This window comes from Phycodurus eques, chromosome 17 (genome assembly GCF_024500275.1).
Source record: "Phycodurus eques isolate BA_2022a chromosome 17, UOR_Pequ_1.1, whole genome shotgun sequence".
Taxonomy (NCBI): Eukaryota; Metazoa; Chordata; class Actinopteri; order Syngnathiformes; family Syngnathidae; genus Phycodurus; species Phycodurus eques.
In genome coordinates this window covers 3,810,905-3,828,684 of record NC_084541.1, presented here as the reverse complement: position 1 = coordinate 3,828,684, position 17,780 = coordinate 3,810,905, and the positions used below count along the sequence as shown (strand labels likewise).

Below are 17,780 nucleotides of genomic sequence, written 5' to 3'. Positions count from 1 at the left end.
TTTACATCCAAATTTTGCCCACAAAATTAAATTGCAATAGTTACACAACAGCATGTGGTGCCTACATTGTTTGGTGTTTTGCAGGTACCACTGTGTCCAGAAGCTTCTATGATGAATGAAATGTTGTCTATTTGTGGACCACAAACGATGGCGGACTCCGATAAAACATTCCATTTGATGATGTCATCACATACCTGGGGACAGATAAGACAACACAGAACAAGCATATCACTGGGATTTTAACAATAGGTACTAAAATTAAATATTGATTTGTTAACTAGAGGCAGAAGTAAACAACAAAAATTGATTCAAAGCAACACATGTCATCCTAAAATACACCTGATACAGTGGGGCAAAAAAGTATTTAGTCAGTTCTAAATAGTTCTCCCACTTAAAAAGATGAGAGAAGCCTGGAATTTTTATCCGGTATACCTCACCTACGACAGACAAAATGAGAAGAGGGGTGTGGGGGTGGAACAAAAACAAAATCCAGAAAATCACAGTCTGATTTTTAAAGAATTTATTAGCAAATTGTGGTGGAAAATAAGTATTTGGTCACCTACAAACAAGCAAGATTTCTGGCTCTCACAGGCCTGTAACTTCTTTAAGAGGATCCTCTGTCCTCCACTCGTTACCTGTATTAATGGAACCTGTTTGAACTAATCAGTATAAAAGATACCTGTTCACAACCTCAAACAGTCACACTCCAAACTCCATTATGGCCAAGACCAAAGAGCTGTCAAAGGACACCAGAGACAAAAATTGTAGACCTGCACCACATGATGTCAATGTCCCCCCCCCCCCCCCCATGCTTCACAGTAGTTATGGTGTTCTTTGGATGCAACTCGGCATTCTTTCTCTTCCAAACATGACAAGTTGAGTTTTTACCAAAAAGTTATATTTTGGTTTAATCAGACCATTTGACATTCTCCAAAACCTCTTCTGGATCATCCAAATGATCATCCATATGCTCTCACAGCTGATTTGGTTTGGCACAGTCCTCTAGGGCAGGGGTCCCCAATATTTTCCGCACCATGGTACGGTTTCAAGTAAAGGCATATTTTGATGGCCCGTCGTAGCTGCTGTGCAGCAAGACAGAGGTGCCCACGTCCGTCGTCGGCAGCTGATGCGCACTGTCAGCCACCGTCATCGCCCGCGAGTTGCCCTGTATGCTGGGATCTTTCTTGGGTGCCACAGGCTCACAGGTGAGCTCAATTACTGAGAAAGGAACAAATCTGTTCATGAAGTGATTCCATTCAGTACATTCACTCAAGAGCTTTGTTCATTTGGACGAGTTTTTTGTGAACGACAACACTACTCGAGCCCCGTCTACCGCTCCGAGTGGTGGTGGGTTTCGTGGCAAGGTAGAGCTGGGTGTGATTGGACGACTTTTACCAAAAATAATACTGCAAAAATAAAAAAAAGGTGAAGGCCATTTTATTAGCTACCTTTACTAACAAGTTGATTCATCACCAATATTTTTGCAGTTCGGTTGTGATTAACCTTCACAAGACCAACTATTTTGCATTGAAAATATGACTACTTCCAATACTGAAAATTAGCGTGATCCTGAACTCCGGTATCCAGTATAGAAATATTATGCAACTATAAGCTACTGTCTAGTTCTCTTACTGGAAGAGATTATGGTGTGACATTAGGGTGGGCGATCTGGCAAAAGAAAAATGGCAATATTTTTTTTCATATTGTCCGATCTCGATTAGCATCACAACTTTTTATATTGTTTTGAAGTTCTTTAAATAGGCAGTTTTATAGCATCAGAATCAGAATCATCTTTATTTGCCAAGTATTTCCCAAAAAAAACACACAATGAATTTGTCTCCGGTAGTTCGAGCCGCTCTAGTACGACAACAGACAGTCAATTGACAGAGAACACTTTTGAGACATAAAGACATTGACAAAAAAAAAAAAAAAAAAAAAAAAAAAAGGTCACTGAGCAATAAAGGGTTGCTAGTTGTCCGGTAATGCCAGTACATTTTTTATTTATTTTTTCTGACAATTGTGCAAAAGATGCAGAGTCCTCTAGCATTTAGAGCAGTTCAAATGACTAATATTGCAATAGTCCGGTGCAATGACCATTGTGCAAAGGGCACCAAGACTTAAACGAGTGTATGCGGTTTAAAGTGACCAGTAGTGCGATAATATGGGACAATGTTGATTGTGCAAATGTTGCAGATACTCCTCAATCAGTGTGCAAATGGAGCAGATGCTACTCTGGCATGAGTGGCCAGTATTGGTCAACAACCGATATGCAAATACTGCAGCGTGGCGAGACTACTACAGTGAGTGCACGAGTAATATTTAATTGGCCCCACAGATATGTGACAACGAACTCAAGTAAAAAAAATTGCCAGCATGTTGTAATGGAATTGTAGGTTAGGTGTTTAAGAAATTGACTGCAAGAGGGAAGAAGCTGTTGGAATGTCTGCTAGTTCTAATTTGCATTTATCGGTAGCGCCTACCTGAGGGAAGGAGCTGGAAGAGCTGGTGACCGGGATGTGGAGGGTCCGAGAGGATTTTGCACGCTCTTGTCTTGGTTCTGGCAGCGTGCAAGTCCTCAAGGGTGGGTAGGGGGGTACCGGCAATCCTTTTAGCAGTTTTGATTGTCCGTTACAGTCGGAGTTTGTCCTTTTTTGTAGCAGCACCAAACCAGACTGTGATGGAAGAACACTGGACTGATTCGATAACCGCTGTGTAGAAGTGCCTCAGCAGCTCCTGTGGCAGGCTGTGCTTTCGCAGAAGCCGTAGGAAGTACATCCTCTGCTGGGCCTTTTTGAGGACGGAGTTGATGTTGGTGTCTTGAGAGACTGTAATTCCCAGGAACTTGAAGGTCTCGACGGTTGACAAAAGGCAGCTGGACAACGTGAGGGGCAGCTGTGGCGAAGGATGCCTCAGCTCCAGGTTGTGTTGGCCACACCACAGCTCCAGCCGCTCCACTTCCTGTCGATATGCAGACTCGTCACTGTCCTTGATGAGGCAGATGACAGTGGTGTCATCTGCAAACTTCAGGAGTTTGACAGCCGGGTGCGCTGAGGTGCAGTCGCTCATGTAGAGAGAGAAGAGCACCGGAGAGAGGACACAACCTTGGGGCGCCCCAGTGCTGATGCTGTGTGTGGATGAGGTGGCCTCGCCCAGCCTCACCTGCTGTGTCCTGCCCGTCAGAAAGCTGTAAATCCACTGGCAGATGGCAGGTGAGACGCTGAGCTGGAGAAGCTTGGATGAAAGGAGTTCAGGGACGATGGTGCTCAACGCTGAGCTGAAGTCCACGAACAGGATCCTCGGCTAGGTCCCTGCACTGTCGAGGTGTTCTAGGATGAAGTGCAGTCCCACGTTGACTGCATCATCCGCAGACCTGTTTGCTCGGTAGGCAAACTGCAGGGGGACGAGCAGGGGACCTGTGACGCCTGTGTGGTCCAGCACGAGACGTTCAAAAGGACTTAACCACAGATGTCAAGGCGACAGGCCTGTAGTCATTTAGACCCGAGATGGAAACTATAATGGAAACTCAAGAGGCTCGAGAGTAGTTTAACATTCTATTAACGCCTTTTGTTAACAACACTCATTGTCAATATTTGAAACAGTAACCCTGAAATATTAGCATACTAAGCAATTCACACAACAGAGCAATGAATGTATAAAAATATAAATTAGTTTAAGTCCTGAACATTTTTGGAGGGACAAGATACAAAATGAACAAACTGCCCCCTCGGGGATAATGAAGATACCTTGGAAGTTAAACGTTATTATTCTCCATTTATGATGCTATATACCCTGTTATGCTAACATTAATGCTACTTTCAAATGCATCATCTTTAATAACAATACATATTAACTAGTGTCGTGTATTTTGAATAAGCACTCGAAGAGAGACATTTCACAGTATAGCAGGATGCCTGCAGAAGTGTTGACTGCTTCTGCTATTTCTCTTTCAATTTTAAAGAGGACAACTGCATTCCTGAGAACAAATGCTTATCCATAGATCTCCCCTGCAGTTTACAGGGCAATATGTCCTCTGGGTAAGCTATGAGATAAATGGGGGCTGCTTGTGTAACATCAAAGGTTACGCTCCCCATTTGGTGGATCAAATTCAGACTCATTCATACCTTTGGGGTTTAGGTTGGGTCAATGATAAGAGGGTCACCTGGTGGACAAAAAGTGACAAAGTACAGGTAAGAGAAAGTTAGCCGTACAATTCAAACCTTAGTGAACCAATCAGGCCTAGGCCTACTTAAGAGTACGCCCACAGATGCGAGACTTTATAAGTTTGTGACCGACATTTTCGGGACTGGGCTCATAGCGAATCTGACTATGAAAAAAGCTGTTAAGACACAAAGGCTTGTTCAATAAACCTGATTTAGCCCAAGCACCCGTGTCTCAGAGTATTCTCTGCTTCTACTCGACGTGAACGCTTTCTCAGACCCGGAAATTCACCTCAAAGGGCATCACGAACAGGATCATCTTTGTTGTGGCTGCCGGTCGACTTCACCGCGGGGCCGACATGGTTCCATGGTGGCTATAAGGTGAGCGTCTTCTCACATGTGTACCTGGCGGACGTGCGGTGTCGCCGAAAGCGGTAGTCATTTGGGGTAGAATGTGAACGGTACGGAGGGGTCTGTGTCAAGTGGAGCTTTGAATTATTCGTCCAAATTTGTCATGGTTTAACACTAATAGATTCAGAATGAAAGAGGGGATAGCCCTCCTGGATGCATGTGAAGACACGCGATGAAGTGAAAGGAAAGTTTCCAAGGAAACAAAAGTGTTTATGTGATTTGAAAAGTTCCATCAGGAAATGAAACAAGTTTGGGTTCAAACCTAGGGCCAGGTTCCAAATTTAGTTGTAGAACTAATATTCCACTGTGGAAAAGTGGAACCGTCTGCCATATAACCTGGCTAGGTTCCTAAATTTGGTATGAGTGCAAGCGTGGTCTGTGAGAGAAGTGACGTCAGAGGTCCATGTGAGGCCTCAGGAGCTAGCTCACACGGTTATTGGGATTAAAGTAATCACAATGACGCTTTGGGAGAGGATAAGGCAGCGGCATACATATTTAAGGCAGCGGGCGAGGTGGAGTCGTCGTCGTGTTTTTGGATGTGAGGGTTCAACTTCCAGTCGCTTATTTATTTACACTAATCCGAGGGCGAGCGTCAAAGTTGTGAGGAAATTAAGTTACAAATCATGGGAGCTCTATCTGGGGAAAAAAGAGGTTCGCAGGAGATTTGGGGGGAAAAACGTGGACTAAGTTGGAAGTTGTGTGATACAACTTATTAACTGTGTACACAATATAAAGAAAACCCTAGAACTATAATAATTATAATTATATTACTATATATGTAAATATCTATAAAGCGCTTTAAAGGGTACCCATTATATTATATATATGAATAATGTACATATATTGTGTGTATACATAGGTATGCACTTGATATTCTAGAGAATAAATTAAATAATACATAAATTAACGTGTGCGTGCCGGGCGGATGTGGCAGCGCCAGGGTTGCGTCGTGGGTTCACAGAGCGGGCCACCCGCAGCTCCGCGTGTGGGGGGAAGCAGCCTGGAAACAGTAACGGACAATTTTCGTCAGTAAACATGTCGGTGTTTGGATAAATGAGGCTGTTGACTTTTGTGGAGCCGCGGATGTGTTATGGTGCCTCTTCAACCCGGTCGGAGAGGGCCAATGTTATCGGGGCGTTTCCGGTTCGCTTCGGGCTGCACACGGCGTTTGAATGCATGGCGAGAATGTTACTGTCTGAAGGAGGTATGGAGTGTACGGTATGAGCGTGAGGTGGAGAATAATAAGTGGACGGGTGTATTTTCATCTGTTACGAAAGAATCACGTGTTGTGTATGTGCGGGATTTCATGTGTGCGCGGAGAGACTGCAGTAGCAGCTAGCCGGCTAAATGGTTTCAACGGATGGAATGGATGTGGCTAAAAGTGGTCTAAAGGAGTTTTTGACGATCCAAAAGGGGGGAATGTGAAAGCCAATAGTCAGGAGTTACAGAATTACTTTAATGCAGTGCTGAATTGATTGACATTAAAACCCACAGAGGTTTCATATCAGACTTGTGTGACGACAATGACGTTAGAAAGTTTGTAAAGGGCTTTGCGGTGAGCTTAGTTAGTAGTGATAACTTGAGAAATGATTGGTCATGTAAATTGGATCGGGGATTTGCAATGTATTGCTTAGCGAGCACGTGAGATGATAGAGGATCGTGATAAGTAAATTAGCTCATACGGTGGCTCTGTTCTTGCTTGTTCCTAGAAGAAGAGCTTTGACATATGTTGCAGAGTAACGAAATATGTGTTAACTTGCGTGCCAGATGGAGTCAATTGTCGTGTTTACGAAGTTACGCGCATAAGCGGTCGGAAGACTTTTATCAAGTATAATAGTGGAGTAATGAGGGAATAGCATATTTGCAATGTGAAAAGCACCTTCGTGATTACATTAGGTTGTCAACCAGTATGTACTAGATAAAAATTTGGGAATATAGAGAGTGTCGGTAATTATAGTAAGTAGAGCTATATAGAAGTTCCTGTTTGTGGCAAACTGGATTAAGAACATTAATCAAAAGACACAAGTTGATAATACAAGCATCATAAAAATATTAAATTAATACAATATAGAGAACGCAATTCTTTCCATTCTCATAAGAGGGAGGACGTGTCAGGAGTTTCAAGTTGATTTGCTAATCAGCATAATGACTTGCCAGTTATTTAGGAAGGGAAAAAATAAATTAGATTAGATGAGAAAGGGATTTAGGTTGATTATAGTGACCTGCTACACTATGAGACAGCCCCCAATCTGCATTCTTTACAGGGGAAATGATGTGGAGTACTTGCTGTTGAAAAGGACTAATTTGGTATGAGTATTAATCTGTTTGATTGTCTCCCCAGATTCAGCATGAGAAGCATGGAGAACAAAAAGGACTGTTCCATCTGTCTGTCAAGTAAAACTTTGAGGGGTTTATTCATTTGCATTCTGTCTCATAATTCAGGTTTAGCAAAGGGGACAAATTTATCAGAGTTCATATTCTTAAGTTTCACAAAGCTTAAGTCAGTCGGGTTGGGCATTGCTTGCATTTGAGCGAGTCCGATTCGGTTAGGAGGCTGTGTCAAAAAAAAGTTTGTACGCTTTATATAAAGAGTGTCCAAATTCTGAACATCCATTTTCTTAGCAGCCCGCAGCATAGAATAAGATGAACATTTGACGCTGGGTTCTTTATAACCAGTATCACTATCAAACCTATGAACCCAAAGGCAATGTGCGTGGACCTAGCCCAATTGACTTAATAATCGTTAATTAATGTCCATCCATCCATCCATTTTCTGTACCGCTTATCCTCACTAGGGTCACGGGCGTGCTGGAGCCTATCCTAGCTATCTTCGGGCAAGAAGATAGCTACACCCTGAACTAGTCGCCAGCCAATCGTTAATTAATGTATTGGCTAGAAGTTAAGATAACATTGTTGATATAGTTATTTGGGACTGGTTTACCAAATCAAAAGGGTTATATGTGCAAATTTAACTTTACTTCCTGTTTTAAACGTGTAGCCTTTATTTTGAAGGGTACGCCCAGAACTCAGATTTTGGCATGAAAAGTAACTTCACACGGCACTGGTGAAGTTTGAAAAGTGGACCAAGAAAGGGAGAGGAGTAATAACAGTAACCAACAGTAACCAACTGCTATAAAACATTGATTCCTTTGCCTTCCCACTGCTGAGGCCCAAGGTTAGTGTTTGTGATACTGTGAGAGAGGTACTTTGTGAATTTCTCCCAATTCATTGTGATGTAAAGTTGCGAGTTTAACCCTAGAATTTTTAGCTCCAGGTTACTCTTTTTCTGAAACCGGAAACAGCTGTTTATCGTGTTAGCCTGGCATAGACGAAATTTGTTGTCTCACACACTCCATTTGGCTTGACTGAAGCCTGCGCGGAGTGGGAGAGAGCGTCAGACGCTACACAGTGTGAAAGCCTCCTTTGCCCAATGCAATTTTATTCCAAGTGTGGCAATGAGGTGACTAGGCATTAATTTCAACAAAGCTAAAACATCTTTTGTTCAACGTTATAGGCACAAGCCAACCATCATGCCCATTCTTCATCGGTGATTTTCGCCACTCACTTTTCCAGGGTCAGCGGACTGTAGGCTCGGACTCTGGGAACCGACATTAAATTTTAACAATTCCGGGAGAATAGGAGTATTAACCCGGGTGCCAATTGGGTCTTAATTCTCTGTGATCAACCCTACCTGCCCTGCAAAGTGAGGCAGAGAGCAGCATTTGTGCTGGCAACATTGTACGGTTATATTCTATCTTGCATGAACGGTATGCCAGTAGTTTTGGACTCCCGTACGGGGATCCATTTGGAGAATACTTTAATCCCAGATTTATAGATTTCGTACCTGGTTACAATCTAGTTGAACAGCTGATGGGAGAGCGAATTGCAAAATGTGAGAGGTCTTCTGTTGAACAAAGTGAAGGAGTATGATCTGAGTTAAAGAGGGAATTTTCAGAGGGCGAATCATTTGAGACAGTCTTGAGGTAAAGTACGATATCAGAGGCTTGAAGGTACTATACTTTGCAGAGAGGATGGTTAAGTCTAAGCCAGTGTGATTTAGAACAAGAGGACTCAGGATGTCCTTCTTTGTACCATGGCCCTAAAATTGGAGGCAAATACACTACATGTTTATGACTCTTCAGCCTGATGACTGCGTCTATATAAATGATGTTTTTTCACGGCAGAAAGGGAGCCAATGGAATGCCTTTGAGGGGGAGACTGTGAAAGCTGACCAAAAGGGAGCTGAATGATCCTGTGACTCAACGTTTACCATGTTGGTTGGAATAATGTGATGAAAGTCTGATTCACTGGGGGACAAAGTGGACACTGCTAGAAGCCATCAAGGATGCTGTTTGGCTGAGGTCGGAGTCGGTTGGTGATCAGTGGCTCGTCGGAGTATGGTGGGGACACACTTGAGGTAATTTGGTAATTGGTATTAAGCAGGTCACCTGCCCCCCTCCTTGAGCCGTCACCTTGTCGTGGTGGAGGGGTTTGTGTGTCCCAGTGATCCTAGGAGCTAAGTTGTCTGGGGCTTTATGCCCCTGGCAGGGTCACCCATGACAAACAGGTCCTAGGTGAGAGACCAGACAAAGCACGGCTCAAAGAACCCTTATGATGACGACAAACAATGGACTTCGTTTTGCCTTGCCTGGACGCGGGTCACCGGGGCCCCCCACTGGAGCCAGGCCTGGTGGTGGGGCTCGAAGGCGAGCGCCTGGTGGCCGAGCCTTCACCCATGGGGCCCGGCCGGGCACAGCCCGAAAGGGTAACGTGGGCCCCCCTTCCCATGGGCTCACCACCTGTGGGAGGGGCCATAGGGGTCGGGTGCAGTGTGAGCTGGGCGGTGGCCGAAGGCGGGGACCTTGGCGATCCGATCCCCGGCTACAGAAGCTGGCTCTAGGGACGTGGAATGTCACCTCTCTGGCAGGGAAGGAGCCCGAGCCGGTGTGTGAGGTCGAGAAGTTCCGACTAGATATAGTCGGACTCGCCTCCACACACAACTTGGGCTCTGGTACCAGTCCTCTCGAGAGGGGTTGGACTCTCTGTGATGCGGACTTTGTATCGGTCCGTTGTGGTAAAGAAGGAGCTAAGCCGAAAGGCAAAGCTCTCAATTTACCAGTCGATCTTCGTTCCTAGCCTCACCTATGGTCATGAGCTGTGGGTCGTGACCGAAAGAACAAGATCCCGGATACAAGCGGCCGAAATTAGTTTCCTCCGCAGGGTGTCCGGGCTCTCCCTTAGAGATAGGGTGAGAAGCTCGGTCATCCGGGAGGACCTCAGAGTAGAGCCGCTGCTCCTCCGCATTGAGAGGAGCCAGATGAGGTGGCTGGGGCATCTAATTCGGATGCCTCCCGGACGCCTCCCTGTTGAGGTGTTGCGGGCACGTCCCACCGGGAGGAGACCCCAGGGACGGCCAAGGACACGCTGGAGAGACTACGTCCTTCGGCTGGCCTGGGAACGCCTCGGGATCCCCCCTGGAAGAGCTGGATGAAGTGGCTGGGGAGAGGGAAGTCTGGGCGTCCCTGCTAAAGCTACTGCCCCCGCGACCCGACCCGGATAAGCGGTAGAAAATGGATGGACAGGTCACCTGCCCTTGGACAGAAATAAAGGTTAAATGACATATAGTACATATATTTAGGAGTTGTCAGTGTAAGGATGTTTAAGTTTTGCTTAGAGTCAGACTTCTCCCTTGTCAGTGGGGGTTGTCGAGTCACTCGAAATGATTGTGGGAGAAATTATGGCAAGAAATGTTTACCATTATGGGAGTATGAGGTTGAGCATTCCTCAGACAGGCTGCTTCTTCAAAGTTTGTATTAAGCTTGGGTAGGATTTTGAGGAAAGACGTCAAAAAAGAGCAAAGTTCCGATTTGATTTCACCTACCATTTGTCAAATATTCTGCTTGTACTCATGTTAGAAGCTGCCTCTCTAATTACCCTGCGTCGAGAGATGGACCAAGAGCTTCTACTGTACCTCTATTGCTGGCTGACTAGGAGAACTAAAATACAGAGGTTGTCGACTTATGTAGAACTGTGGTATTAAGGGCTTTTTGGGTCAATCCACTTGCCTTTGCTTTGGAGTAGTAAAAAGTGGGATACAAGAGGGGGTAGAATTGTATAGGCCAAGGAGAGATTTACAATAAGATCGATTCATATCGATTGATAACTTCCAAGATATAATAGTCGGAATTAGGGGACTTAAACAAATAGGTACCTTTACGAGTCTACAGGTGTCCTTCATAGCTTCTGCTAATATGCCATAATTAACTGAGGACAATTATTCGCAGCGACGTGTGGTTAGGTGAGTGACATCTAATAAGGCTGCTTCTTTTACACTTGGATAGTGATAAAAGTGAAACGGTATTAGTCAGAGCTACAGTGGGTATGGAAAGTATTCAGACCCTCTTAAATTTTTCACTTTTTGTTTTATTGCAGCCATTTGCTAAAATCATTCAAGTTTTTCCTCATCAATGCACACACCAGCACCCCATAGTGGCAGAAAAAAAACAGAATTGTTGAAATGTTTTCAGATTTAAAAAAGAAAAAGAAAAACTGAAATATCACACAGCCACCATTGCTCAGTACTTTGTAGAAGCACGATTTTGAGCTAATACAGCCCTGAGTCTTTTTGGGAATGATGCAACAATTTTTTCACACCTGCCATTCCTCCTTGCAGATGCTCAATTGGGTTTAAGTCAGGGCTCTGGCTGGGCCATTGACGAATAGTCATGGAGTTGTTATGAAGCCACTCCTTTGTTATTTTAGCTGTGTGCTTCGGGTCATTGTTTTGTTGGAAGGTGAACCTTCGGCCCAGTCTGAGGTCCTGAGCACTCTGGAGAAGGTTTTTGTCCAGGATCTCAATGTACTTGGCCGCATTAATCTTTCCTTCGATTGCAACCAGTCGCCCTGTCCCTACAGCTGAAAAACATCCCCACAGCATGATGCTGCCACCACCATGCTTCACTGTTGGGACTGTATTGGACAGGTGATGAGCAGTGCACATACTGCTTAGAATTAAGGCCTAAAAGTTCTGTCTTGGTCGCATCAGACCAGAGAATCTTATTTATCACCATATTAGAGTCCTTTAGATGTTCTTTAGCAAACTCCATACAGGCTTTCATGTGTCTTGCACTGAGGAGAGGCTACCGTCGGGCCACTCTGCGATAAAGCCCCGACTGGTGGAGGGCTGCAGTGATGGTTGACTTTCTTGAACTTTCTCCCATCTCCCGACTGCATCTCTGGAGCTCAGCCACAGTGATCTTTGGGTTCTTCTTTACCTCTCTCACCATAGATCCTTTCCCCCGACTGTTCAGTTTGGCCGGACGGCCAGCTCTAGGAAGGGTTCTGGTCGTCTCAAACATCTTCCATTTAAGGATTGTGGAAGCCACTGTGCTCTTAGGAACCTTAAGTGCAGCAAAATTGTTTTTTGTAACCTTGACCTGATCTGTGCCTTGTCACAGTTCTGTCTCTGAGCTCTTCAGGCAGTTCCTTTAACCTTATGATTCTCATTTGCTCTGAGATGCACTGTGAGCTGTAAGGTCTTATATAGACAGGTGTGTGGTTTTCCTAATCAAGTCCAATCAGTATAATCAAACACTGCTGGACTCCAAATATTAGTTAAATAGGAGTGTCACACCAAAGGGTCTGAATACGTATGGCTGCGTGCTATTCCGGTTTTTCTTTTTTAAATAAATCTGCAAAAATTTCAACAATTCCGTTTTTTTTTCTGTCATTATGGGGTGCCTCTGGATTGGCAGACTGGGGTGGTGGTCCCCCTTTTTAAGAAGGGGGACCGGAGGGTGTGTTCCAACTACAGGGGGATCACACTCCTCAGCCTCCCTGGTAAGGTCTATTCAGGGGTGCTGGAGAGGAGGGTCCGTCGGGAAGTTGAATCTCAGATTCAGGAGGAGCAGTGTGGTTTTCGTCCTGGCCGTGGAACAGTGGACCAACTTTACACCCTTGGCAGGGTCCTCGAGGGTGCATGGGAGTTCGCCCAACCATTCTACATGTGTTTTGTGTACTTGGAGAAGGTGTTCGACCGTGTCCCTCGGGGGGTCCTGTGGGAGGTGCTTCGGGGTACCGAACCCCCTGATACGGGCCGTACGGTCAATGTAGGACTGGAGTCAGAGTTTGGTCCGCATATCCGGTTGTAAGTCGGACTTGTTTCCGGTGAGTGTTGTACACCGCCAAGGCTGCCCTTTGTCACTGATTCTGTTCATAACTTTTATGGACAGAATTTCTGGGCGCAGCCGAGGCGTAGAGGGGGTCTGGTTTGGTGGCCTCAGTATTGCATCTGTGCTTTTTACAGATGTGGTTCTGTTGGCTTCAACAAGCCCTAACCTCAAACTCTCACTGGAGCAGTTCACAGCTGAGTGTGAAGCGGCTGGGATGAGAATCAGCACCTCCAAATCTGAGACCATGGTCCTCAGTCGGAAAAGGGTGGCGTGCCCTCTCCAGGTCGGGGATGAGATCCTGCCCCAAGTGGAGGAGTTCAAGTATCTTGGGGTCTTGTTCACGAGTGAGGGAAGAATGGAACGGGAGATCGACAAACGGATCGGTACAGCGTCTGCAGTGATGCAGACTTTGTATCGATCCGTTGTGGTAAAGAAGGAGCTAAGCCGAAAGGCGAAGCTCTCGATTTACCGGTCGATCTACGTTCCTACCCCCACCTATGGTCACAAGCTGTGGGTCGTGACCGAAAGAACGAGATCCTGGATACAAGCGGCCAAAATGAGTTTCCGCTACATGGTGTAGGGGACTCTCCCTTAGAGATAGGGTGAGAAGCTCGGTCATCCGGGAGGATCTCAGAGTAGAGCCGCTTCTCCTTCACATCGAGAGGAGCCAGATGAGGTGGCTGGGGCATCTGATTCGGATGCCTCCCGGACACCTCCCTGGTGAGGTGTTTCGGGCATGTCCCACCGGGAGGAAACCTCGGGCACGACCTAGCACACGCTGGAGAGACATCCTTCAGCTGGCCTGTGAACGCCTCGTGATCCCCCCGGAAGAGATGGATGAAGTGGCTGGGGAGAGGGAAGTCTAAAGCTACTGCCCCTGCGACCTGACATCGGATAAGCAGTAGAAAATGGATGGATGGATGGATAGTTAATTAAAAGCAGAAATTGAGAACCAATGGAGCCGGCTAACGAAAGTGATTGTGGGATGTGATCACAGGCAAGAGTTAAGTCTCTCACCCATATCAAAAATAATATCCCAAGACGTTGGGATATTACGACGACGACGTTGGGTTAAAATTAAATACTTTTGTGCCCATGACCCTTTATTAGGATCTCTAACCTCTCTCGTATATATGTGTGATTTGAAGAACCAATGGGTCAAATTTGCCCATGTAGAGAAGGCTTCTATGCACTTTGTGGGGTCACCTGAGGTGACGTTGACATGTTTATGACAACAAGGAAAGGGAAGTCTAAAGCTACTGCCCCTGCGACCTGACATTTTCTACTGCCATAAGCAGTAGAAAATGGATGGATGGATAGTTAATTAAAAGCAGAAATTGAGAACCAATGGACACGTTTATAACAACAAGGACATTGTGACTGACAAGATACGACGGTCGAGACCGACTGTTCAATGACTGACCTTTGCAACACGATGAAGGGGGGAGGACTCTGATTTGGGGAAATAACCTTATTTTTCAGGACACCCAGGAGGATGCAGCTTGACAGTGATGGTTGTTGGATTGCTGCCTTAACGCTGATTTGTACGTGATTTTTGTTCTATTGTCATTGTTTACAACTGTTAACAATGACTTGGGGAATAATATCAATGTTTGGTGAATTTGGAGAATTGCCGATCTCTCCCTCCTCTGGAATGTGTATACAGGAATGATTTAGTCTACTCCCCTGGGCAAGAGCATCTTTTGCAGGGTTGTGATGAATTTATTACTTGGCTTTACACGATCATGATTTTTGGGGCCGATCACCGATCAGCACGTTTAAAAAAACGATAACGACGAATGTAGAAGACGACCACGCTAGTTTTTGTCACGCTCAACGCAAAACGCAGCACGACACGCATGAACGCAAAATATTTTTTCTTTTTCACACCCTCATCATAGAAAGTACAAGAAGAAAAACGTATGATGCAGCTTTTAAGTTGAAAGCCATCAATCTGTCCATCCAGGAGGGAAGTAGAGCTGCTGCATGCAACTGGCTACGAGAGAACGCACTTCACGTGTGTTTTGAGCTGCACCGGAAAAAAAGCTTCCATCAATGGTGATTTTTAAGCAGACGACTAAAAGAAAAACTTCCAAAAGGCATTGTCGTTAAAGTTAACAAAAAGGGTGGATGATTGAAAGCTTAATGACCAAATGGCTGACGGAGTGTTACAGTAGGAGTCCGGGAGGATTTTTTCACCGGAAAAAAGCATTGCTTGTTTTGGACAGTATGAGGACCCATATAGCAGATTCTGTGAAAACAGCCATCAAGAGAACAAACTCAATTCCAGCTGTGATTCCTGGCGGTACAACAAAGTTTTTGCAGCCACTGGACATCAGTGTGAATCGTGCTTTTAAAGCGGCACTCTGAGGTGAGTGGGAGCCTTGGATGACCAGCGGCGAGAAATATTTCACAAAAACTGGCCGCATGCGAAGATCATCCTTTTCTGAGGTCTGCCAGTGGATCTTAAAAGCGTGGTGCAGTGTGAAAGAACCTATGATCACCAACGGATTTCGAAAGGCTGGACTGCTACGTGAGGACAACAGCACAACTTCAGTGGTAACTGTGACTCGAGATGAAAATGACATTGAGAGCGACAGAGAGACTGAAATGGTGTGTGACGGAGATGATCTGAGGCTCTTCAACTCCGACACTGAAGAAGACGACTTCAGTGGTTTCAGTGAACAGGAGGAGGATGAATAAAAACAATTAGTTTTCTGTTATATTTGAGCCGTTTTACTGCCGTATTACAGTCAGTTTGGAAACAAGGTATATAAATAAACATTTACAAAATCTTTCTGTGTAAATATCTAATTCCACAACGTATATATCAGCGGCGTATAGTCCGGTGTGGCTAATGTATGTATAAAAAAATAAATAATAAAATTCTACGGCGCGTAGTATAATACGATACGCTCTGTAGTCCGGAAAATATGGTACTTGTGTACTTAATTGCTTAAAGAAAGAGGGAAAAAAAAATAATAATAATACATATTTACAATAATTAATGTATCTTTGTTCCTCTATTTATGCCAGTGAGGCATAGCGACAGACAGAACGAATGAATAGTCTTCTATTAGATGGCAGGAAGTAAATACAGTAATGTATCCACATTTTGTGAAATTTTTGTTTGTTGGTGTGCCATATTTTGGATATGACTGTCACCAATTTACATTGTGTTAATACGTGGTTTAGTGGGGGCTGCAGTATAGTTGATGGTTTGAACACTACTGCTGGGAGGTCTCATTCTTACATTCTTCTCCCCACGTCCGGTCTAGCGGAGATGGTGACCAGGAGGCCGGCCCGGTGATGGAGCAGCTGAGACCAGGAGAACTGGCTGGGGATGATGGATAGGCCATGGGACAGAGTGTCCCCCGCGACATGCATATATATATATATATATATATATATATATATATATATATATATTTATATGTATAAATTATAGTTGCACATTTGTCGCTGATGGGAGGGGACCGTAGCTTGATTTGATATTTATTATACTGTTTAAGTTCGATGGTTAGAACAGTTCCAAGAGGGGTCTGTAGTTATTGGAGTTGTAAAAGATTTGTGTTTTGGGAGTGTTTCATTGAGGGTTAATGAAAGTTGTTTTTATGTCCCAAATTACATTGGGATTTGATGGAGCGTGGTCCCACCCCAACAGTGATGATTTATATATCTGAAACGGATTCTTGTTTCTGTGTTTAACTGTGTTGTCTTATGTTATCTAGAGTAGATTATGATATCATAATAGAATGGCACCCCCCTTTTCTGATTCTCCGAGAGAAAGGTTTTCCGATGGTGTGTCACGAAACCTTGGCGCTCCCACCAGGATGCACGTACAAGTGTATACAATGAGATTTATTGGCTTTACGCAGTGGTAATTTGGTTTATTTGGTTGTTTGAGCCTTAGGTGTGACCTCACAGGGGTGGCAAGGGGACGCAGGGAGCAATTCGACCTTAATAGGATAAATTCCATTCCTAGTTAAAAGTTAACCTTAAGTAGATGGTTTCAAAAGAGGACAATTACATTCCAGAGACCAAATACTTATCCATATATCTCCCCTGCAGTTTACAGGGCAATACGTCCTCTGCGTAAACTATGAGACGAGCCATAAACGGGGGCTGCTTGTGTAACATCAAAGGTTACGATCGCCATTTGGTGGATCAAATCCAGACTCATTCATTCCTTTGGGCTTTCGGTTGATTCAATGATAAGCGGGCCACCTGGTGGACAAAAAGTGACACCAAGTATAGGTAAGAGGAAGTTAGCTGTACAATTCAAACCTTAGTGTACCAATCAGGCCTATCGCAGATACAAGACTTTATAAGCTTGTGACCGGGGCTCATAGCGAATATGACCATGAAAACAGCTGTTAAGAGACAAAGGCTTGTTCAATAAACCTGATTTAGCCAAACTGCCTGTGTCTCGGAGTATTCTTTGCTTCCACTCGATGTTAACGCTTTCTCAGACACGGAAATTCACCTCACAAGTTTTGCCATTTTACATACCTCCTGAATATTGATAACACGATTGATTGATTGCTGCTTTGGTCTGGTAGCCTCATCACTATCAAAAAAAAAAAAAGAACTATAAGGCAATTACAGGAAAGAGATGAGTACAAGTGGGAAGGAATGGAGTCTGGTGGGCATTAAATATTTCCAAGCAGGGAGAATTGCGCCTTGGAGTTGCCTTCGTTTTTATGGGTTAGGGTTGAGTATTAGGTAGATTTGGCTTGAATTTAAACAGTCTTTACAGTAGTAAAAATTATGACTGTACATGTCCTTTTGTATAGTGAGTTCGGTTTTCTTATGGAGGCGTTCGATTTGACGACCTTTGGATTTTAATTGTCACAGTGCAGGGGGGAACTAGGGTGCAGAGGTGGTGAAAGCTACATATCTGTTTTTTACTGGAGCAAGTGTGTTGAGGAGATTATGGAGATTATTATTGTAGTGAGCAACCAGTTCATTAGGGGTGGAGAGAGAGCGTGCTGCGGAGACTGTTGATAAGACTGAAGAGAGTGTCTGGGGTAATGTTTTT

General features: G+C 44.6%; 1 protein-coding gene across 4 annotated transcripts in view; it reads right to left on the bottom strand.

Annotated features, from left to right (window-relative positions):
• Positions 1-17,780, bottom strand: part of hlcs (holocarboxylase synthetase (biotin-(proprionyl-CoA-carboxylase (ATP-hydrolysing)) ligase)) — a 97,465-nt gene that overhangs the window by 57,555 nt on the left and 22,130 nt on the right. For 2 of the 4 annotated variants that reach the window (XM_061701990.1, XM_061701994.1), the window contains exon 2: positions 66-194. The exons of the other annotated variants lie outside the window; for them this stretch is intronic. In XM_061701990.1, coding sequence (XP_061557974.1) covers positions 66-194 — 129 coding nt within the window. The remainder of the gene's footprint in view (positions 1-65; positions 195-17,780) is intronic. 4 annotated transcript variants of the gene reach the window in all.